Raw genomic sequence first — 22,674 nt, forward strand, 5'->3', positions numbered from 1 at the left:
ATAAAATAAGAGTGGTTGACTGATAATTAAATGTTGAGAGAGTAGATCTGTATCAACCGCTGAAATCAGCAACTGTCATTTTTTCATAAAAAAGCAAAAGCCTTTTTAATTTGTGATATTCAACATCAGCACTACCACAATTTAAACATATTTATGTCCTCCAGTTCTTAAAAAGAATGAAAAAGTATTCCATTCCTGTAAAATAACCTCATCACACATTTTATTCTTAAAAAATGTTTATTTTTCACCATAGTACAAAAATACAGTACAATGTTAGGCAAGACATTCTCCAAAAAAAGGGGGAAGAGGGGGAATCCCCATTATGCTTCAATATAATCTATCTTCTCTGAATAAAACAAAAGATAAACACACAATAGACGGGACGCTTCAATCTGAATGCAAGTGAAGTCAATTCACAAACAGAGATTACCTACTAGAAAAATATGTGCAGAGTGAATATTCCACATGCTACTCTTAGAGATTAATGAAAATAACTCTACTTTCATTAGCATTCATGACAGAATTATTAGTTGGTTTGTTTTTTGGCTTTTCAGAATGGAGCAGGCTTGAGTAACATCTTCTACTCACAAGTATCCTTAATGAAATCAAAAGGATGATTGACTGTCACTCAGACATGGGGAAGCAAGCACTGATCAGAGATCTAGCGTTGGCTATTTGAAAACATAAAATTCATTCCTCTTAAGAAGAGGGTAAGATCTAGGCCTCTGGATACTAGTGGTCATTGTTTACATGGATGAAGATTACATATTCATTCAAGATGAGGTTGTGTATGCATGTATAACAGCTGTAAATAAGCACTGAATTGCAAACTAGAGGAGCAGGAGAAGATAACACAGCATTTGATAAAAGTATGTGAAAAATCAGATAGTGTTTAACCTTACAAGTTATTGAGAGGAGAATTATGTCCTTCCAGTGCATCTACATTTCTTGGCATGTTTTAACAGATTAAAAGAAAAAAAATCATTTATCCTTTCAGAGCTTCAGGATGATGGAAAAAGCAATGTTCTGTTTATTTATTATAATTCATCTCCAAGATGTTTTTGTTTGAAAGCATCTCCTGTCAGCTTCTCCTGAGCTTCCTTCATTCCTTGGACAACTGTCAAATTAAATATATAAGACTATCAGGTGGGTCATCACTACGTATGACATGGATCAAGTAAGAAAGTGATAAAATATTTATATCAATGGTTCAATTTTATAGACTAAAAAACTTGGAAGTTGCCTGCAAAAGAAAAAAAAGCGAGGGTTATGCTCTTTTTGACCTCTATATGAGGTATAAAGAATGTGTTAAATATCTCTCATTTCCACACCATTTGTAAATTCACATCTCATCTACTCTGTTTTTGTTGGCAGGCTCTATGGATAAAGAACTAGCAGGATTATGATATCAAATAATAGGCACGTGATACCTGAAAATTTGAGAGAAAAGTGATTTTTAATCACTCACCCAATCAATTTATCTGTATTTAAAGTTCAACACCCCCGTAGCAATCTGCATCTTTAAGACACTCTCCAGTATTATCAAGAAAGGCAAGTTTTGATATCCCTAACATTTCTAAAGTAAAAGATAATTTTTTTTAAACAAAATCTTGTATAAAGGTTGAGTGGTTTTGTTCTTTTAAAAAGTCAAAACTCAATAGAAACTTATTTTTCTGTTTTATGGTCACCTTTAAGAAAGAATAAGGCTTTCCCCATCAGCCATTCTACTATGGTTTATTATTTCAAAGGCAGTTTGGTGTTACTTTCTTTGGACACCTTAGAAAAATCTCTTCCAGGACATTTAGAAGGATTTGAGGTTTTTTTTAATTCAAAGTATCATCAGAGAGATTTCCTCTGCTCTATCATGCACAAAACACATTGTCACAGCTCTCGGTCTTGTTGGATCTCTCATCGGCATGGGTGATCAGAGGACATGAACTGTTCTCTTACAGGTGGCCTCTCAAGGGTTGAGGTAAACAAATGGGTGGAGATGGGGTACAGCTTTACATGCGGTTTTATGGATACCTGCGACTCAGTCTCCAAGACAACCAACACATCACTGTTTTCAGATGCTGCAATGTAAAAATGTACCAGTACACTGCATAGTGAGCAAAGTGTATTCTAAAAGCGGAGATTAGTGCAAGTACTTGCTCCTGCCATGATGCTAATGTGACTGATGATAGGTCTGGTGAACCCTTAGAGAGGTCTTCCCACCTCCTCGCCCCCGTTTTCTTCATTTCTATCAGCCTCCAAAGAACAAAACTCTTACTTTTCCCAACTGATTATTTTAGGACCATGTCTACAATCTCCCACTAGATCACCTCCACTGCTGTTAGCAATTTTAGAGTCATAATGTCATCTGGTACAGCTGTAATCACTGAGTCAATCAGACCTCATTCTTCTTCACATGGTTAGAGGACATGGTTCATAGAAGGCAAGCAGCAACTGGTCTATACAAGGGCTCCAAAAGTTGCTGATATTGATAGAGTTAGGCTGGCAAAATATTTTTGAAAAAAAAAATCCCTAGAGTAAACAGGGCCCAAGATATTCATAGTTAGTTATTTCCTGATTTGAGAACAGAGAATTGTTAAGTAACAAGCTTATATCACACATAACAGGACAACACTGCTTATAGTTAGGACCAGGAACAAATGACTATTTAAAGGCCTTATTGAAGAGACAGAAATTAATTATTCCATGAGGTTGCCTTCTTACAGTTGTTTGAAAAATAAGTACACAAGTGGAGAAGCATGACCATTTACGACAGAAGTAACTGGTGGCTATGTAACATCAAAGGCTGAATTTTAAATTACCAGAAAGGCTTTTATTTCATCATTCTGTAACAGAGGTCTGTCCATCCAACCTCAAGGCACAAAAAAGGCATTCATTTACCTTATCTGTAACAGCTTCCAAGTTGTGCTGTAAACTATAGGTCACCTCCACTCAAAAAACAAGCTCACTTTAGCTGCCATTCCTATGACCTACCTGCAATACATTCCTACTCAACTCAAACATAGAACTCATTCTTGCATACCTTGATCAGCATTGATGTAGAAATACTTGTAGGTAGGGTTTCCTTTCTCATTTATGATCTCTGGATGGACCTTCCCACTGGGATCTGTGAAATGAGAAAGTGATTAAAATGTGTTGTCCAGTAAGAGGCTATAGCAACAGTGACCATGGCTTACCCATGAAAAGGATTCTGGGAATATAACCACCATCAGGGCTAAAAGCATCATCCTTTGGTTCTTCTTCATCCTATGGGTGCAAGAGAAATGTAAGAACATTCTGCTTTCTAAACAAGAGATCTAACAACATGCAATATTTACCTTAAAGCTATTTTCTTCCAATGGTTGTTATAAAATGGTAATTTGAATAAACATAAAAAGATAAAGATAAATAATTGCAAAATCCTTTACTTTGCAAACAAAGGGGGGAAAAAGGTCAACCAACAAGTAATAATTGTAAAAATAACTATAAATCAAATATTTTCACCATTAAACAGACTCACTGTTTTGGTGTTGGAATATTTTACAAGTAGTAAGGGTGTATTGAAAAGCAATATCCTTTCTTATTGAGAAATAGTACAGTGTACAGAGTTAAAAATGAAATAGAAGAGAATCAGTTGCATGAGTAAAACCATATAATAATACAGTAATTTTAAAAAAATATCAGTTAAATCAGTCAATATTTTGTGTCTAGTCAATAATGCCAAGAATTTATTTAGGAAGGGATGGAGTCAGAAGAAACAATTAAAGGTAAGGGGGAAATGCTCAGTTGCAAAATGGTAGCATGGGCATAAAGTGTAGGGAGGCCTACCTCTAGGTTCACCATAATAAAATTATGGGCAAGTTCAGAGATCTCCTTGGATTCAGCAAATTTTGGCTTTAAAGCTAAGAAGGAAAACAAGGGTAGGGAGAAAACTAGGTAAGAGAAAAACACCAGCAACAACATTCAGACCTACCTCAAAATGACCACTCCATCCCTTCCTTGTAGAGGTTAGGTGCTTGTTACTGAATAGTAAGTAACCCACTCTGTCTGTCAAATTACTGAACCCATACCTCCAGGACCAGATTAAGACCTTTAGAGGCCTTAAGCACTGAAAAGATTATGGTGTCCCCCACATATGTAATTCAAAATAAAAACAATACTATACCATAAAATACATTTTTATTTTTCGAAATGACACAAAACTTACATGTATGATGAAATTAAAATAGCTTCTTTCTAGATTTGATTGCAAAATACTGGATAAGTTTATCAAAGCTGACTCGATGAAGCATGTCCGCTTCCATACACAATAGAGAAAGTGAATCAAGTCTGTCCTGACACATTGTTGTTCTCTGAGGGTTTTTTATTCTTTTCAGCTGAGAAAAAGAGCGTTCTGCGGAGTTCTGATTTTTCCCATGACTACTTAGATGCTTTTTTTTTTTTAAATCTCAAATATGAAATTTTTTCAAAAAAAAAATCTCATTTTTTTTGGTGCCCCTGCTTTGCTGGTGCCCTAAGCACGTACTTAGTCTGCCTATTGGGTAATCCAGCCCTGCGATACCTCACTCAGAGTGAAAACTAACCAGTCCAACCGTCAGTGAACAGTCACATAACGAATACTGACCTAATATAGTCACAAGGGTAATTTTTGATCCAATGGTATAGAAGCAAAAAGCTTTCACTGTCCCATTATCTGTCACCTAAACCACCCAATCCATCTTATCTGCATGTTTAGACCTATATCATTATGCTTAGCCAGTTCCATTATGTCACTGAACAAGACAAAAATCTAACCATCCACTGAGAAAGACCAGTTTGGAATATGCAGATTTACTGTTGTTTCAAACTTTTTAAAACTTTCCACTCCAAGAATTAGACCTTCAAAAGAAATGGAAGGTACTTTCCATTTGGTGGGTTTTTTTAAACAAGTTTATAGCATGGATTTGAGCACTCATTAAATGTATTGCATTGAAGATTTCTATTTATGCACTACTATGTTGATCTAAGCAATAAATAAATATTACACATGCTATGTTTGAAATGTAAAATAATCATTGACTTGTATAAAGAAACCTTCCATTAAGGATTTTAAAGTGTGCTAGAATTAAATTCACATACCTTTGCAAGCTCCACACCAGGACTTGTGGATGATAATCATTAGAGGCAAACCACTTTGGAAAAGAAAAACAAAAGCACATCTGACATGAATTTTAAGACAGTTAATAAGACTGCATTCCTTAACAAAACTGAAAAAATGCACTTTCCAGTAATTCAAACTTCTAAAGAAGGCCCTAGCTATTGGAAAAAGTCAGATATAAATTGATTCTATTGTGATCTCAAAACTTCATTTTCTTGCTAAAGTCTTCTCAAGTTATATACACATAAGCACCAAATGATTCAGTAAAATGCTATTGAAACACTCTGTACTTCAAATAGCACCCTGCAACCCCCATATGCACCACTTTGCTACAATTATATTTTATGCAAAGTATCGTTTGAGAAGCTATGATTGGTTGACTGTTACTATTCTGTTGAATTAGGTGTTACCATTGTATCTGAAGTTTTGCTATGCCTGCATTAGGGAAGTATGGTATCAGTTTGGGAAATGCCCACAGCTAGCCTTTTATTGGCAACAAAGGAACAATTAAACACTGGCAAGTCAGATTTACATCAGGACCAGTCAGATGTGTTGATGGGCCCTTAAGAATAATCCATTTCCTCAGTGACTCCGGAGAGAGGACATGTACACAAAGGGGGCCAACTCCCATGTCTCAGCAAAGATCTTTCTAGCACCTGGAAAATATAAATGAAGATTGATGACATCACCACAGGGCTTTTCTTCTCCCCTTTTGACACCTGCCAGACTGATTGGAAGACAAAGATGTTGAACTGGAGAGATTGGTCCTAGACTGAGAAGAGAATTCACTGTGTATTAAGAACTGTAAACTAGACCACCAAGTGCGGTAAGAAAAATTACTTGTTTCAAATCTTGTTTAGTCTCAAAGTACAGAATATAGACTAAGATTTTCTTTTAATTTCTTAATTAACCAACTCTGACCTCTGTGCCTAATACTTATAATCACTTAATAAGCTTATTTTAAATGTTTTATCCTTACTGATTAATTTGTCTGAAGCGCTTGGGGAATCTGCTCAGCTTACAAGGGATGGGACACATCCATTATCCTTGGACAAAGTGGCATATTAATTAATGAGCTTGCATTGTTCAAGAGGAGGGCTAGAGCAGTGTCAGACAGTAAATTTCTGAGGTGCAAGGCTCGGGAACTGGGGGGATTTTCAGGTGTACCTCACTCTATATAGTTCATGAGTAGCTTCAAAAGCATTCATGCAACTTAGCTGGGTATGTCTCTGTGTGCTGTTTGCTGACTGAACACAGCACCTGAAGGGGTTTGCTGCTTGTCACTAGCACTGAATTGTAAGAGACAGCCCAAGGAGGAATGTTAATGGAGCACAATGGTCCTACAATTCCAGGTTGCAGACCGGGGATGTGTCACAGCCATCCAACAACTTTTCCAATGTTCGAATCCTGTAATCTCCTTTGCATTAAATTCAATTTGTGTTAGGCAATTAGACAGAAGGACAACACTAGGAATGTTTCCTAATATGTCCTAGTCTCTGGGAGTCATCTGGCAGAGCCAGCAGGAGCACTACAATAAATTGCCCAGAGCAAAACAGACATAACACATGCTACATTTTAAACATGATGTTCACATTTATAGTTCTTTTATGCATATAGGACATTTAACCACCATGTCACATACCCTGTTCGGAGCAAGACTAGCAGACACAGTGCTACTATGCCAACAGCCACCTGGAGCTCTGTCACTAGCACTCTGTTTCTGCTACCACTGGTAGCAATGATAGGAAATTAGGAACTCAGCAGGAGGGGAGGGAGGAAATTCAATAGGCACAGATGGCAAACTATTTACTACCAACAGTAAAAAAATCTACAAACTATGAAGCAGTTTATTAATAATAAAATAATAATAATAATGAGTAAGATGAATGATGGCTGAAATCCAGAAAAAATCATTTTCTAAGTCTAAGTGGTAATGAGAGCAATTGGTACAGTTTGGCAACTGTTCACTCTGTCAGACACTAAAATCAATCATCTACTGTAACAGGAATGAGATCTTGGTAACAGAATGTTAAGAACATAAGAATGGCCATACTGGTTCAGATCAATGATCCATCTAGCTCAGTATCCTGTCTTCCAACCGCAGCTAGTGCCAGATGCTTCAGATGGAATGAACAGAACAGGGCAATTATCAAATTGTCCAGTTGTGGCTTCTGGTAGAAGGTTATCAAAAGACAATTTCATGAGCCCACTTCCATTCCCTTTCTCTAGTTTTCTGAGAAAGCAGTAGTCCACTCTTAGAAGCAGTCCCTAAACTACTGTGTTGATTTCCACGTTCCTTTCTATGAAGCACCAAAACTACCATGGGGCACACTTGAGGAGGAAGCGTGGAAAGCTGCAGAATGTGGGTTTGTGATATAAAGGACAGTGAGGGAACCCCTATTTTATTCAGCTACTAGAAGTTTTTGTTGAAACTTTCCACAAAGAGTCCAAAAACTAACTCCCATGAAAAAGTAGAACTATTATCCCACTATCTTTATAGATTTTAAAGCCTGAAGGGATTATGATCATCTAGTCCAGAGGTGACGAACCCACGGCTCACGAGCTGCATGTAGCTTCTGAAGAAGAAAATTGCGGCTCCTGACGGAACCGGGACAGAACCCAGAACTGCTCAGGTCAGCCGCTCTCACAACCAGGCTACTTTGAGCCACATGCGTGCTCAGGGCCCGCGCCGTTCCGCTCATGGTCCCCAGTGCACAAGGTCATATCCAGCACGTGAAGGCTGGGTCACACTCAGCATCCTAGCCCGCACGTGCTAGCAGCCGGCTGCTGAGTGCAGGCAGCGGCAGCGGCTCTGGCTTCGGGACCTGGGCATAAGGGTAATGGGGGGAGGGGAATTGGGTTTGAGCAGAGGGGGGGGAGATGCCTGGCTCTGGAGAAGGGGAGGGGAGGGAGATCGGGTTGGGGGTCAGGCGGAGGTGTATGCATGGCATCCCGGACAGCACATGCTTAAAACCGGCCGCTCAGCGATCATGCCTAGCACCTGTAGAAGGATGCTCATGGTGGTAGCAGCAACAGTGGCTCTGGCTCCAGGACCCAGGCATAAGGTTTGGGGGAGGGGTATTGGGTTACAGTGGGGAGGTGAGGTGTCTGGCTCTGGGGAAAGGGAGAGGGATCGGGTTGGAGGAGTGCACATGGCATCCCAGCGAGCACATGCTCAAAGCCGGCCTGTCAGCACACGCACCCAGCGCTTGTAGGGAGACATGCATGGCAGTAGCAGCGGCTATTAGATTGAGGGGGGAGGGGGATTGGGTTAGAATGGGGGACGGGGGAAGGGAGTAGGAATCCCAGGACTGCATGCCAACTTCAACTTCTCAGGAAGCACACAGCTGTCATGGAGAGCAGAGGAAAAGCATGCGCTTCCTGAGAAGTTGGAGCTGGCACGCAGTCCCGGGATTCACACGCGCACAGGCAGATAGCAGAGGGAAGAAAGTCCCCGGCCAAGCAACAGACCCGGTGTTCCAGGAAGTGTGCCAGCTGTTTATGGGAGGGGAAGGAAGGAGAGGGGAAGAGCAGCTCACATGCTTCCTGAGACCTGGCATCCCCAGGTATCGCCCGAGATGTCCCTGTCCACTCACCCTGGCCAGACCACCTCACCAGCACCATGTCCCCTGCCCCCACCAGTACCCTGGCACCTGCCCCAGTACCCACCAGCACTCCATCCCAGCACAGAGCCCCAGCACCCACCAGCCCCTTTCCCCAGCACTGTGCCCCTGCCCCCACCAGCACAGTTGGGGCCACATTAGTGAGGCATGGGGTTTTATGGAGAGGTTGTGTTTTACATCTCACTTGTGTGGCCCCGACTGACTTTTCTGTGGGTCAGTGACCCCAACTCAAAACAGTTTCCCTGCCCCTCTCATAAATAAAGACAATGCTGAAACATGTGGGCTGTGTCTAGACTGGCCAGTTTTTCCCAAAAATCAGCCACTTTTCTGGAAAAACTTGCCAGCTGTCTACACTGGCCACTTGAATTTCCACAAAAGCACTGACTTCCTACTGTAAGAAATCAGTGCTTCTTGCAGAAATACTACTCTGCTCCCGTTCCGGCAAAAGTTCCTTTTACGCAAAGTTTTTATCCAAAAGGGCCTGTGTAGACAGCACAGATTTGTTTTCTGCAAAAAAGCCTCGATCGCAAAAATGGCGATCGGGGCTTTTTTGCGGAAAGGAGTGTCCGTGCCAATCTAGACACTCTGTTCCGAAAATGCTTTTAACGGAAAACTTTTCCGTTAAAAGCATTTCCAGAAAATCATGCCAATCTAGATGCAGCCAGTGTGTTTGACATTATTTTGTTTAAAAATGAAGCCTGACCAACAAGCCCCAATCTGGCGACAGCATCGTAACACTCCTGCACTCCCCCCAGATCCCAAATCTGAGTATCATACACTGGAACCCCCTGTCCTGAGCCTCTCATCCCCAAACTCCTGCACCCCCCACATCCCCAGTCTTTTGCCACAATACTCCTGCACCATCCACACACAGCAAATGTGTCCTGAGCCCATCATACTCCCATCCTTCCTACCCTGAGCCCCTCATGCACCCCAGCCCAAACTCCTGCACTCTCACTGCCGCAAGCCTGCGCCTTGCTCAGCACCCCAACCCTCCACTGACTCAAATACTGTCCAGCTTGGAGCCCCCTCCCTGGGACGCCATACCGGCACCTATTTTCCCCCAGCACAGCTGCTTTCCCCACCCCCTCAACTCCTCCCTCCCCTCTCCTCCCAGTACATGGCTCTTCGCACCCTGTCCATCACTATTTTGGCTCTTCTGCTCTAACGGGTTGGCCACCGGCTCTAGTCTATTTCATCCTATGTAACACAAGCCACAATCTCCCCCAAATCATTTCTCCATCAAACCCATAACTCATTGGAGCTATAGCATCTTTTAGAAAGATGTCTCATAGTCATTTAAAAACTTGAAGTGATTGAGAACCCACCATATCCCCATACAAATTGTTCCAATATCTGTTAAAAAATTTCATTTTTGTCTGGATTGTGTTATGTGTTTGTCTTCTAGATTCAAGAGCCATGTTCTCAGAAGTCTCTTTCCCACAAAGGTACTTGTAGACAATGATCAAGTCACCTCTTAACCTTCTCTTGGATAAAGCTAAATAGTTTCATAAGTCTTTCACAATCAAATCATTCCATTAGCTTTTTTCTGAACCCTTTCCAAAGTGAAGATACAGGGTTCCAGTAAAGGTCCTACTAATTCTTTACACAAAGGTAATACCTGTTCATATATAATTCCAAGCAAAAAACATGTAGTCCTGTGGCATCTTAGAAACTAACAAATATATAGTATCATGAGCTTTTGTGGGTAAAAGACACTTCATCAGATGAATTGGAGCAGAAATAACAGAAAGTGTGTGTCAGTGTGGGTGTATGAAATATATAAAAAATAAATATGAACACACAAAAAAGTTCTAAAATCTCATCCTAGAAAGGACTACTGTTTCTTCACTGATTATCTCACATTTACATACCATAGCAGGATTCATCCACATTAGAAAGTAGGCATCTTTAGGATAGACATATTAATATTCAATGTCTTTATTTTCTCCAGTTTGGGAAGTATGAAACTGAGCAGTATGTCATTCAGAAATACATTTTAACACATGATTAGAAAACAGCAGAATTACAGCTAGTATTGAAATACATGTGATTTTATTGGAATGGATTATTTCAATAAACTCAGTTTTGAGAAAAAATAGTCAAATATTTCCCAAGATTTGTATATATGTTAAGCCTTGACTTCCCTTTACCTCAAAATATTGCATTTTAAGTCACCAAGTTTTGCTTTTGAAGTTGTTTTGGATAAAGGAATAAGAAGCCCTTCTAGACAGAACCAGGAAGTATTAGCCTTAAGAAGGGAGCCTGCCTGGCATAGTAACTAAATTTCCAGCTACATATATTTCATATCATGCTCCACCGAACATAGGAAAGGGCTGCTCTGATACAAGTGTCAGTTTATACACAAATTGTAACTGAGTAACAAAAGTAAGAAGTTGCACTGAATGATGTTTTCTAATTAATACTAATCATGGTATTCCAAAACATCCTTGATGTAGGTATGTTTATTGGAGAGTAAAAATAAAAGTAAATATTTATATTGTTTTCTTGGGAAAAATATATGGGGGAGGGAGGTCACTATAAGACTGAATCAATTTTTTTTTAAACAATTTACATAGCATTTTCTGACATCTTTCCTTAAAACTAAGAATTTCAGAAGTTGAATTTACTGTTCATTACTTCAGTCAGGACCAGGATTTCACTTATGTTCATTTGTTGCAGGTATCTCATTTAGAGGATACAATTCATATCTATAATGTGTTCAATTTTTATTTATAATCATATTCAGGTTTTCATGCAAACAGTACAATGCTGTAATATTTGGGCTGTTAACATTGCAAGTGAATATTATAAAAACTATGCACATACATTAAAATAAAGGTCATGCAAGACTATCAGTAGCACACGTTGAACCTCTAAAATCTGGGACACTCTGGTCCAGCAACATCTGTGGTCCAGCAGAGTCAGGAGTGCAGCCCCGTCTGGGCCAGAGGCAGTGGGACCGTCACGGCAGGGAGTACATCCTGAGCCCAGTGGCCGGGGCTGGCACATGGGAGCAGGGCAGACAGCCAGGAGAATAGTGTTGACCTCTGCTAATCTGTCTGGCCAGCTCCCTAGTTTGGGACTGCTCAGGTCCTGAGGGTACCAGACAAGGGAGGTCCAACCACAGGGTAAGCCAGATCTTGTTTGCATACAAGCAACATTGAACAAGGAAGTCTGAAATTATAACTAGGAATAAATTGTCTTTCATCAGATTATCTGAATATCATAGGAGAAAATCTCCATGAATTAGACACTATTTCCACAGCTTACTGTCTTTCAAAGGAAGTAGTGCACACCGTGAGTTGGGATACTTAACAAAACACACAAAATGCTCTGCAGAGAACAAATTTGCATTAGCAGGAAGGTGATCTATTATTATTTTTTTTACCCACCTCACATTTCTAAGATTTTAAGTGGACAGTGTCTCTTTGCACCATATAGTTTGTTTCTAACATGTGAGGGGCATGTAAAAGGAAAAATGTAACAGGAGAATTTTTAAAGCTATATCACAATGGTCACACACCTTTAGTAAGATCCCAAACCCCTTCATAAGGCCAGAGGCTGCTGCAGCCAGAGGGATATGGGACAAAAGATATTCCCATGAAGTGAGTTAACAACACCTTTGCAGGGACATCTGATATACAGCGAACACAGAAGGCGAGCCGGCACCAGAAATCACACATCAGACACAGGCAAAAAGCCAGGATTTCAGGAGGAGAGTGGCATGGAATTCTTAAACAAACATATTAAATTGTAAAATTCTTCCGGGGGAGGGGGAGAGAGAAGAGTGGTTGAGTTAAGGCTTGATTTATTTTAAAGTAGATTGTTCCTTACATTATATTGTTCAGTGGATAACAACACTGAATTACGTAAGTTTATAGAACAGAACAGATAAGTATGAATACAAGTGTCCTTCCAGTTACAATCAATTACAGTCCTCAGCACCAAGAAGGAAAGGAAAATGTGCTAGGAGAAGCATTTATGAAAGAAGCAATTTTAACCACAGAAATACATTATCATTAAAAATCCAATTCTCTGTAGTAGGGATGTTAAAGACTAGTTGACTATCCGATAAGCATTTGCTTATCCAATAGTCTGTTGACTAGTTGATCCCCCCCCCCCCACACACACACACAATTCCTGTCTCTATGAGATAGAGGCAGGAAAGGGAGTGGAAGGAGAGGTACTTCAAAGTGGCAGTGCTGCACAGCTGAGCCAGGGATCAGCTGTGCAGCGCTGCTGCTTTAAAACACCGAAGAGCCATGGAGCCTGGGGTCAGCTGGGCACTTCCCAGCTAACCCCGGGTTCCGAGCAGCATTTCCCCAGAACCCAGGGTCAGCTTAGGTCTCTCCAGCTGACCCTGGGTTCTGGGGAAATGCCACAGGGAACCCAGAATAATCTGTGGAGTCCCCAGCTGACCCCAGGTTCCATGGCTACCCCACTGAAACACGCAAAGGCAGCATTCCAAAGGGGTAGCCACCACACAGCTGATCACCATGGGCAGGCACACTGGCTCAGTCTCAGCCTGCAATATCCTTTAAATGCAGAACCACAGAGAGACGGGGAGGGTTGTGTGTAGCTAGTACTGTTAACCGATAAGCATTCGCTTATTGGTTAATTGTTTAACCAGCTACACTATTACATCCCTACTACCAAGGGCAAGATTTTCTAGAGGTTTATGATTACTAAAATAGAATTTTCAGCAGATCAGATCTCAGAGATGTTTTACTGCTTCTGGCCATATATTTCCCAGCATTTATTCTTTATTTCAATTTAACTGGCCAGAGGGGTGGAAGTCTCTTTACATAGGAGCTATAGTCATTTTTTAATCTCACAATATATAAATCCATATACTGACTAGCAGGTACTACGAAGCAGTCAGAGCATTTGGACTTTTGTAGTCAGTGAACTGATCCATCCACTTTATCCCACCATTCCACATAACTAAACTTCAGACAAATAAATAAATTATTAGTAGGGAGGGAAACCTTCCTCAACCGGCAAAGAGAAGCAGGTATGCATGTGCAGGGTGAGAAGTGACTAAGATTCGCGTTAAACAGGACAGGTTGAAAGTTGATGTAGCAAATAGATAGGCCTATAGAGGAGCTAATGCATGAAAAGCTAAGGAGTAAATCTACAGAACTCTAGCATATGGTGTATTAACTGTGTGGCCATGCTGGTGCTCACTAAAAATTCACTAGTGTGCTTTGACCTTCTATACTAGAGAAATGTTAGTGCATAGTAGAAAGTACATGCAGTTACTGGGAAGTACACTGTAACACTGTAGATTTACACCTCAGCTGGCCATGTACTAACTCTCTCTCTAAGTTCTTAGCTGAAGCTTATAAAAGAGTTCCAAGGGCTGTAGTAAGAACAGAGACTGTAACAATGAAGTACAATTCAGATCATCCTCATTGTTCAGTTGACAGCAAATGCTCTCACAATTAGAGCACCCAGGATCTACCTATAACTTTCAAAAAGTCAGAAAAAGTTGTTGAAATAAATTTTCTGAAATTAAATTAAATATTTCATTCCCTCTAAGGCACAGATTAGGAGAGAAAAAAAAGCAGCTTGAGTTTTCTATGTAAGCATGTTTCCAATGTCCAAACTTTGAAAATTAATTTCCTGGATTCAGAAAAACTTTTGAAAACACAACCAGTTTTTAAAAAGGATGTAAGTCCCAATCCCTAAGAAGGAACGCCTCCTTTGTAGTTTGATGTATTTGAGCTTTATTTAGAGCAGGCATGAAAAAACCCAGATGAAAAACTGTCCTCCGAGATGCAGCAGCAACATGTGGCTAGTGGGATCTACTCTTCTGTTGCCTCTCCTTTGAGCACTGCACAGACCATATAGTTACTGAGGTTTGGCTCTCCATAGTCCCGATTAGTAAACTTTTTGAATGTTTGAGGATGTTATTAGCTGCCCTAATAGGGCATTCCTGCTCAGATGCTGAGGCTGCTACTGCAGGGTGAACACACACCACTCCTGTTTGACAATTTCTGAAAGAGCATATCTGCTGTGTCAGCAACTGGCTCTCCATACCCAATCTAGCTGGATACTCTTGCTCACATGATGAATAATGCAGGACTCCGCTCCTCTCTCTCACCATAGATTACTAGCTTACATGCTAGAAAACAGTGACTAGGAAGGGACAACTTCCCATTAGCACAGACTCTTATTTTGGGATGTGAGGAGGCTCTTGTTGACCAGACCCCTTAGCCAGCCCTCCTGTTCCAACGCTGGACTGAGGCTACGGGGGTCACTGGATGCTGCGGCTGAGGTACTGCAGGAACATGTTGGCCAACTGGGACAGGTTCTCGTCACTGGGGTGCATTTTGGTGTAGCTGATGAACTGCCTGCGGAGCCGACTCAGCTCGGCCATGCCCACGGGCCGGCTCAGCACCAGCCCCTCGCTGGCCCCAGCCACGCGAATCAGCTCTCCGGGCTGTAGCCCGCTCCTCTGGGCCGCCAGCACGGCAGCCAAAACCTCCTGGGTGACCCGGTCCAGCTGGTGGAGGAAGCCCGCGGACTGCAAGGGCTGCGAGCGGGTGGACTGGTTGGGCGGGGGCGGCTTGCTCTCAAAGAGGGCGGCGTAGATCTCGGCCAGCGGCAGAGGCTCCTGCCCGTGCACGGTGAAAAGGGGCCGGTCCCAGCGGTTCCGCGAGTCCGGGGTCTCGAAGGGGCCGGCGGGCGGGAGCGGGGCGCCCCCCACGCAGTGCAGCAGGCAGTGCGGCGTGCCCGCCTGCTTGGTCACGCAGTAGAGCTCGTAGCGGAAGCTCTTCAGCTCGTTCCCCGCGTCGACGATCACCACGTCCCGCCGGCTCAGCCGCCGCTCCACCTCGGCCCGCAGCGCCGCGCGGCCGCCCGCCGCCTCCTCCGCCACCACGTGCACCGGCCGCTCCTCCCCGCGCAGCGCCGCCCGCAGCTCCTCGGCTCGCCGGCTCTTCCCGCTGCCCGGCAGCCCGCACACCACCACAAGCGGCATCTTCCGGCCACGGCCAGGGGCGCCGCCATTATAACCCGGAAGTCCATGGCAAGCACATCCGCGGAGGTCAACTCAACCCACGTCACTTCCGTGCCCAGGGCAAGACAGCGCGGCCCCAAGGCTGCGTCGGTCAGGGAGGAGCGTGACGTCACAGCGAGCCCCAGCCATGGTAACCAGCCACTCCATGGCAGTGCCACTCCATGAGGTATCGCCCCATGCCACGGTAACCAGCCCCCCCATGGCAGTGCCACTCCATGAGGTATCGCCCCATGCCACGGTAACCAGCCCCCCACAGCACGGCCACCCCGCAGTGGACATCACTCCAGGTCATTGCACGCAAGGACCCCACAGCACAGACACCCACCAAAGCATCAGGCCTTGGCACACAGCCACCTCAGGCCATGGCGTTCTACCATCCCCCAGCCTGCCCACACACAAAGCAGGCTTATCTCACCTTCCCCACTCCGTCCTCTCATATACGCTTTGCATTCCCTCTAGACACTACAGAATCTGGATACATGTCACCCGGATCTGTCCTTCCAGCAGTGGAAGATGAGAGAGTGTAATTCACTGACTGATCTCCCACTGCAGCAGCCAAAAAGGAGAAGAAATCTCACTGCCAATGCTCAACCGCCTGTCTCCCACTGGGTTGTTGTCTCACTAAATGTAAGAAGGGTTATCTAAGGTACTTATTACTTTCTACGGAAAACCAGTACTGCAGTAATTAACAGATACTGCAGTAACATGGTTTTTGGAAAGCCATATCACATGGATTCCATTAGACAGAGCGAAATACCAGCTTAGATTTCTTTAACTGCATTTTCCATGTTAATTTCATGTGCTCACTAGAAATTCTCATAATTTGTGTGGGAGAAAACAGAGGGATCAGTTTGAATGCAAAATTCAAATTTGAGCTATAGCCTTAATACAAATATAAGATGTAATTTGTATATGTTTGAAAATAAGAAAATAATTTACACTTCCAAGTTGGTATCACAGAGAGTAGTAAAATAATCCTTTCAATTAACTTGATACTCTCACGTGTGGAAACATCTATTCATGCAAGTAATTCTGTTGAGCTCAAAGAAACTATTCATGTATATAAAGTTAAGCACTTGGGTAAATGTTTGCAAGATAGAAGCCCATATCTCTTTCTACATTGTAGATTGTAAAAAACCATGATAATTGTTTTCAAATTAAAGATGCAATAAAGCCTCAATCTGGCAATTGGCTCTGTGGGGAGACCTATGTAAATCCCCCACTGTTTTCAATGAAGATCTACATGGCCTCAAGGATCTATCTATCTATCTATCTGGAAGATCTGATTGTAGAATTAGGGTTTGTCATTAACAAATATTAAATATTATCTCTGATGTATTATTTGTGTCTGCAGGTTCTCCTATACCACCTGGCTATTTTTCTAGGAATGTAAAATCCCAGTTAATCAGTTAACTTGTGAAATGTTAGGTTAACCTAACATTTAACCGGATAACTGACTAAAGTGGAATCCGGGCTGGGGAATGCGCCATCCTGTTGGGATTGTGGCTGCCATCATCTCCCAGCCCCCACCAGAGCAGCCCCTGCCTGCAAGACGCCCGAGGTCCCCACGGACAAAGGCTGCTCTGTGGGAGCAGCTCTTGCCTGCAGGGTGGCCATGCCTGCCACAGACAGGGGCTGCTCTGGACACGGAAGCAGCCCCTGCTTGCAGCATGCCCGCCACAGACCGGGGTTGCTACAGACAAGAGCAGCCCCTGTCCGTGGCGGGCTTTCTGCGGAGCTTGAACAGCACCCTGCCCGCAGAAGGTGAGGAGCAGCTCCAGCCCCCAATGGTTACTAATTAACCCAAACTGTTAAGTGATACTCATTTAGATTGATATTTACCGGTTAACTGGTTGACCTTTCACTACCCTAATTTTTATACATAACTAGCTCTGATTAAATACAGAATCTTTTTTCTTATTTTTTAATGTAAAGATACTCCTATGAACTTAAATTGTGTAGCATACCTAGCTGCTGCCTCTTTCTTCCCATCTTCTAGTGTCCTCCAATGAATGTGATCTCCAAAACCTGGAAAAGGATAAGATTTATAAAAGTACTGGAGTAAAATGTAAAATAACACATACATATGTTATCTAACACTTAAGGATACTATCAACTAATTTTATTTCCCTTCTTTTAGTGAGTGATAGCTTGTCTCAAAAATGTACACACATGCTTATCTCTATGTATGACTAATCCCACTAAAGTCAATTAAATGCATATGCATAAAGTTAAACAAGTGCATAAGTCTCTGTAAGACTGAGGCATATAATAGTATTAGGTTCATGCAAATACAAATATTCAACCTACACCAAAATTCCTGACATATAGGTACAGATAGCCAACATTCTAATCCGAAGACCATTTAAGTTTATTACATTGCTCTCATCTGTGAATATCTGCTAACTGTTCAGAGACATCATATTAAACTCTGAAGTTTATTCTGCTTACCAATTTCTGTTCACTATGAACTACCCCACTATCCTATTTCACTTAAGCTACCAAATATTGAAATAGGAAAAGGTTCAGAAAAGGGCAACAAATATTAGGTGTATGGAACCGCTTCCATATGAGGAGAGATTATTAAGGCTGCAACTTGGAAAAGAGACAACTAAGGTGGGATATGACAGAGGCCTATAAAATCTTAACTGGTATAGAGAAAGTAGATAAAGTGTTATTTACTCCTCCTTATAACACAAGACCTCCGGGTCACCAAATGAAATAGGCAGCAGCTTTAAAACAAACAAAAGGAAGTATTTCTTCACAGAGTGCACAGTCAACCTGTGGAACTTCTTACCAAAGTATGTTCTGAAGTCTAAGACTATATCAGGGTTTTAAAAAGAAATAAATTAATTAAATTAATAAACACTTGCTGTTAGCCAGGATGGGCAATGAAGCCAATGGGGCAGAAACTAGGAATGAGTGACAGGAGATGAATCATTTGATGATCACCTGTCCAGTTCATTCCTTTTGAAGCATTTAACATTGGTCACTGTAGGAGGCCAGGTTACTGGGCTACATGAACTTTTGGTCTGACACAGTGTGTCCATTCCTACATTCTTAACCATTAGACAGTAAACGCTTTTGGATAACCAACTTTGGCCAGATGTAAAGTAGTAATCTACAAATAAAAGGTTCCATAATCTCTTGAAATCGTCACCTAGTTTCCTTGCACAAAACACTTTGATGAATTAGTATGATTTATGTGTAATCATCAGCATATTATGTTCTGCTATAATTTGTGTAACCCAAAGACCTCTCAATGTCAACTGACAAAAGGCATAAGGGTTACAGGAATACCCTACTCTGGTATTTGTATTTGAGTTCACCAGAGTGTGTCATGTGAGGTCTCTAATAAAAATCTGTGTAACACCTGTTATGAATATAAAAGCACACGTATGAATGTTGTGTAAGGAGTTATGGACATACACTGAAAATTATGTTCTTAAGGTCTACGTCTGATCACCAGCAAGAGTGAAAAACTGGTATTTTTCAGGCAAGAAATATTTCTTTTTGTGTACATTTAGGTCTGGATGGAGAATAGATCCATGAAAATGGATCATAGATGATTTCCTATTCCATTCATTTCCTCTGAAGCACCTGGCATTGGTCACTGTTGGAAGACAGGACACTGGATTAGACAGATCATTGGTCTGACCCAGTACAGTTATTCTTATGTTAAGTATTCTATGCTTCAAAATGGGTCTCCACTTTCCAGTCTGAACCAAATGCTGAAGGACTGTGATATCTTCAAAGAGAGGGAAACAATAGGAAGAGATAAATAGTGGAGGGAAGAGGTGAAGCTTATTGGCAGGTCAATATCAAAAGTTTCCTGTGGTATATTTGGGGGACAAAGCACAACCTGGCATTCTTCACCAAGGAAATAAATGACTTTGTTTTAGGAAAAAATCTCAGAAAGGCTGGGTTGAATACACCGGAGAGAATATTAGGTGAGATAATCTTGAAACTGTAAGGTAGCTTGCTAGTTAGGCTTAGTGTCTACAAAACATTTTTTGATATGTAATCATTTGTTTCCAATATTAATATTCAATCACTTGAATCTCTGTTCTTGGATAATAAACGTACTCTTGTTTTCACTATACATATATCTAACGGATGAGCATTCAGTAGAACTGCATTCTAAGGTGTAAATAGGCCTGGTAATTCCAAGAGCTCAGTGAATAAGCAGCTGAACATTACTGGGAATATTGAGAGGATTTGGGGGACAGGGTATGACTATCCCTAACTTGCAAAGAAAATGTGAGGCCTGCGGAGCCTCCAGGACAGCACTGCCAGAAACTGCGGCAGTCAAAGAGCTGACACGCACACAGACAGGATTGCCTCATGGTAAGAACAAACAATGAATATAAGCACCCCACGTGCAGCAGTGCAGAAGTAAGGGTGGCAATGCCGTAATATGCCATCCTTGTTTCTGTGCTGCTATTGGCAGTGGCTCTGCCTTCAGAGTAGGGTTCCTAGCCAGCAGCTGCTGCTCTTCAAGTGCCCAGCTCTGAAAGCAGTGCCAACACCAGCAGCACTGCAGAAGTAAGGGAAGCAGTACTGCAACCCTCCCACCCCAAAAAACTTTTTTGGGGGTCAGGACCCCTACAGCAAGGCTACGTCTACACTGCAGGATTTTTGCGCAATAACAGCCATTATTGCGCAAAAACTTGCGGACCGTCTGTACTGCACGTGAGTTCTTGCGCAAGTAAATTTACAGTAAAGCTTTGGAACAGAGGGCTTCTTGTGCAAGAGTTATTCCTCTCCCCATGAGGAATAAGCCCTCTTGTGCAAGAGCTCTTGCGCAAGAAGGCAGTGTGGACGGGCAAGGGTTTCTTGCGCAAGAAACCCCTTTGGCTAAAATGGCGTTTTCTTGCGCAAGAGGGCGTCCACACTGCCATGGACGCTCTTGTGCAAAAGCGCAGCTCTTGCGCAAAAGCTTATGGCAGTGTAGACATGCTCTTGCGCAAGGCAGTTCTTGCGCAAGAAGCCTGCATTGTAGAAGTAGCCCAACAGCATGGTGACATTTCAGATTTAAATAGCTGAAATGATGGAATATACCATTTTAAAAATCCTATTACTATTAAATTGACAAAAATTGTGAATTTGGTAGGGCCCTGCTTTTATATTGCATTATTCCAGGGATGCCAAAATGAGACCATCGGAAAGGGAAATTAAAATTATACTTGAAATTAATTGAAAGACCCCTTACAAAATGCTTCAGCACCAAAGAAAGAATTTTTAAATGTCCTTAAAACTGACTCAGAACCAACAAGACATTTTATGAATGAAAATGAAATTGGAAGTGGCCATAGAGACATGGAGTATCAAAAATAGAGTTCCGACAAAGAATAAAACTATAAAACCCCCTCCTCTTCACTCCCACAACATTAATGCATTTTCCACTGCAATTGCTCAATTTAGAGCCCAGCACCATAATATCTTGTATGTTTCAGCTTCAATTCTACCAGTAAAGCCATCATCTCCTGATCATACCTACTATGAAGCTTATAACAATAAGCACTATTACTACTTGACTGCATTATTGCAAATATTAAATGCAGTAGTAGGAGGCAGGGAAGGATCCTCCTGATTAGGGATTTATTTACTTATTTATAGCAATTATAAAGTTTAAATACAAACAAAAAGAAAAGAGATGCCTAACCCTTTCCAAGCCCTTCTCCAGCAGAGGATGTGGTAAGCACCAGGAAAATCAGACAAAGAGAGAAACTGGAGAGCGCTGCTGCTAATTGAATCTTCATGGTGTCCGCTTGGATCCTCGGCAGTACGATTATTTCTCGATGGCCACTGTCAGCAAGATCAGAACAGATAGCTTAGGGGTTTGGGTTGTGGGGGTTTTTTTTAACCCAGGAAGTGATGTTGGGCGGATGTGGGTGGTTCTTCAGAGTCCCGTTTCAGGTAGGTTAAATAAAAGGAACAGATCCTCCAAAATCTGAATGAGAGACTTGCTAAAATATTTTGGATCTATGGGTACAGTCCTGCATATTTGTTTCCAAACTGTCTACTTTCTTAACGAGATATTGCCAGGGAAGGGGGACATTTACATTCATCTGGACTTGAAAGGAGGAGCTCAACCGAGTCACGGACACAAATTGGTTCTACTGCACCAGCCCCTCGCGAGGGGTAGTAATAACAAGTCCAGAATTTGGCTAAAGCAGTAATTGTTATTACCGGAATGATTTAATGTTTAACTAATCCGGTGCACGTACGTCCTGGAGGACTGACTGAGAGCGGGTCCACATTGATTGGTTGCTCTTCAGTCCCGGTGAGCATGGGGTGGAGTGTTCATACATCACTATGCTCAAAGTAATCTTCAGGGTTCTCTATATTCGCACCTACCTGTTTGCAAACTGAGAAAGTAAAAGCTGGAATGATGCAGATCTTAAGTTATATTTTTACAATCTTTGGAATTATTCCATTTAAAACTCCTGGCTCTTAAAATGTCTCAATGTAAAAATCTTGATCAGCCAGCCTTTGACCCCTTAAGAAGTATCCCAACATGCTAATTTTGGGTAATTAGCTCCTGGACTCTTCGGAGGAAATGCTACATGGCTTTACGACCCTGCTTTCACTTTACCCGTTGCAGTCCTCGGCGCTGTCCCATTGCAAATACCACGGCTTTTATTTTTTGCAAAAAAAAAACCACCCCAAAGAAATCCAAAATCCCAGAGGAAGCACGCACTGCGCTGCAGAAATCCTCCTCCTGCCTAGACGAGAGCAGTAAGGAAGGGCACGGATGGTACTAAGGCGGGGCCCAAAAACCACCTCCGCTCCTAGGGAGACTACAATTCCCAGAATGCTCTACCTCGACGGGACTCAAGAGTCCTCCTATGCGCCTGGCATGCTGGGACTTGTAGTTTCTCTCTGCGGATTGG

General features: G+C 42.1%; 2 protein-coding genes across 3 annotated transcripts; both read right to left on the reverse strand.

Annotated features, from left to right (window-relative positions):
* Positions 1-218: 218 nt before the first annotated feature.
* On the reverse strand, positions 219-22,364 carry TXNDC12 (thioredoxin domain containing 12). 2 transcript variants are annotated; one of them, XM_014575166.4, is made up of 8 exons: positions 22,139-22,364; positions 21,444-21,586; positions 17,746-17,806; positions 5,110-5,162; positions 3,820-3,893; positions 3,189-3,258; positions 3,035-3,118; positions 219-1,117 (listed from the first exon to the last, which is right to left on the reverse strand). In XM_014575166.4, exons 2-8 carry the CDS (start codon positions 21,538-21,540, stop codon positions 1,038-1,040), a joined length of 519 nt encoding a protein of 172 aa, XP_014430652.1. In that variant the 5' UTR covers positions 21,541-21,586; positions 22,139-22,364; the 3' UTR covers positions 219-1,037.
* KTI12 (KTI12 chromatin associated homolog) lies at positions 10,677-17,729 on the reverse strand. Its single transcript, XM_075935968.2, has one exon. It carries the CDS (start codon positions 15,737-15,739, stop codon positions 15,014-15,016), a length of 726 nt encoding a protein of 241 aa, XP_075792083.2. The 5' UTR covers positions 15,740-17,729; the 3' UTR covers positions 10,677-15,013.
* Positions 22,365-22,674: the final 310 nt, after the last annotated feature.

This window comes from Pelodiscus sinensis, chromosome 9 (genome assembly GCF_052426305.1).
Source record: "Pelodiscus sinensis isolate ZL-2025 chromosome 9, ASM5242630v1, whole genome shotgun sequence".
In the NCBI taxonomy this organism is placed as follows: domain Eukaryota; kingdom Metazoa; phylum Chordata; order Testudines; family Trionychidae; genus Pelodiscus; species Pelodiscus sinensis.

Excerpts from the sequence above, each read along its gene's own strand:
- TXNDC12 (XM_014575166.4), bottom strand. The coding sequence starts at position 21,540 with ATGAAGATTCAATTAGCAGCAGCGCTCTCCAGTTTCTCTCTTTGTCTG. Across the intron at positions 3,894-5,109 it reads CTGGTGTGGAGCTTGCAAAG|CTTTAAAGCCAAAATTTGCT; the intron begins GTATGTGAATTT and ends TTTCCTTCTTAG. Across the intron at positions 3,259-3,819 it reads TTATTATGGTGAACCTAGAG|GATGAAGAAGAACCAAAGGA; the intron begins GTAGGCCTCCCT and ends TTGCACCCATAG.
- KTI12 (XM_075935968.2), bottom strand. The coding sequence starts at position 15,739 with ATGCCGCTTGTGGTGGTGTGCGGGCTGCCGGGCAGCGGGAAGAGCCGG.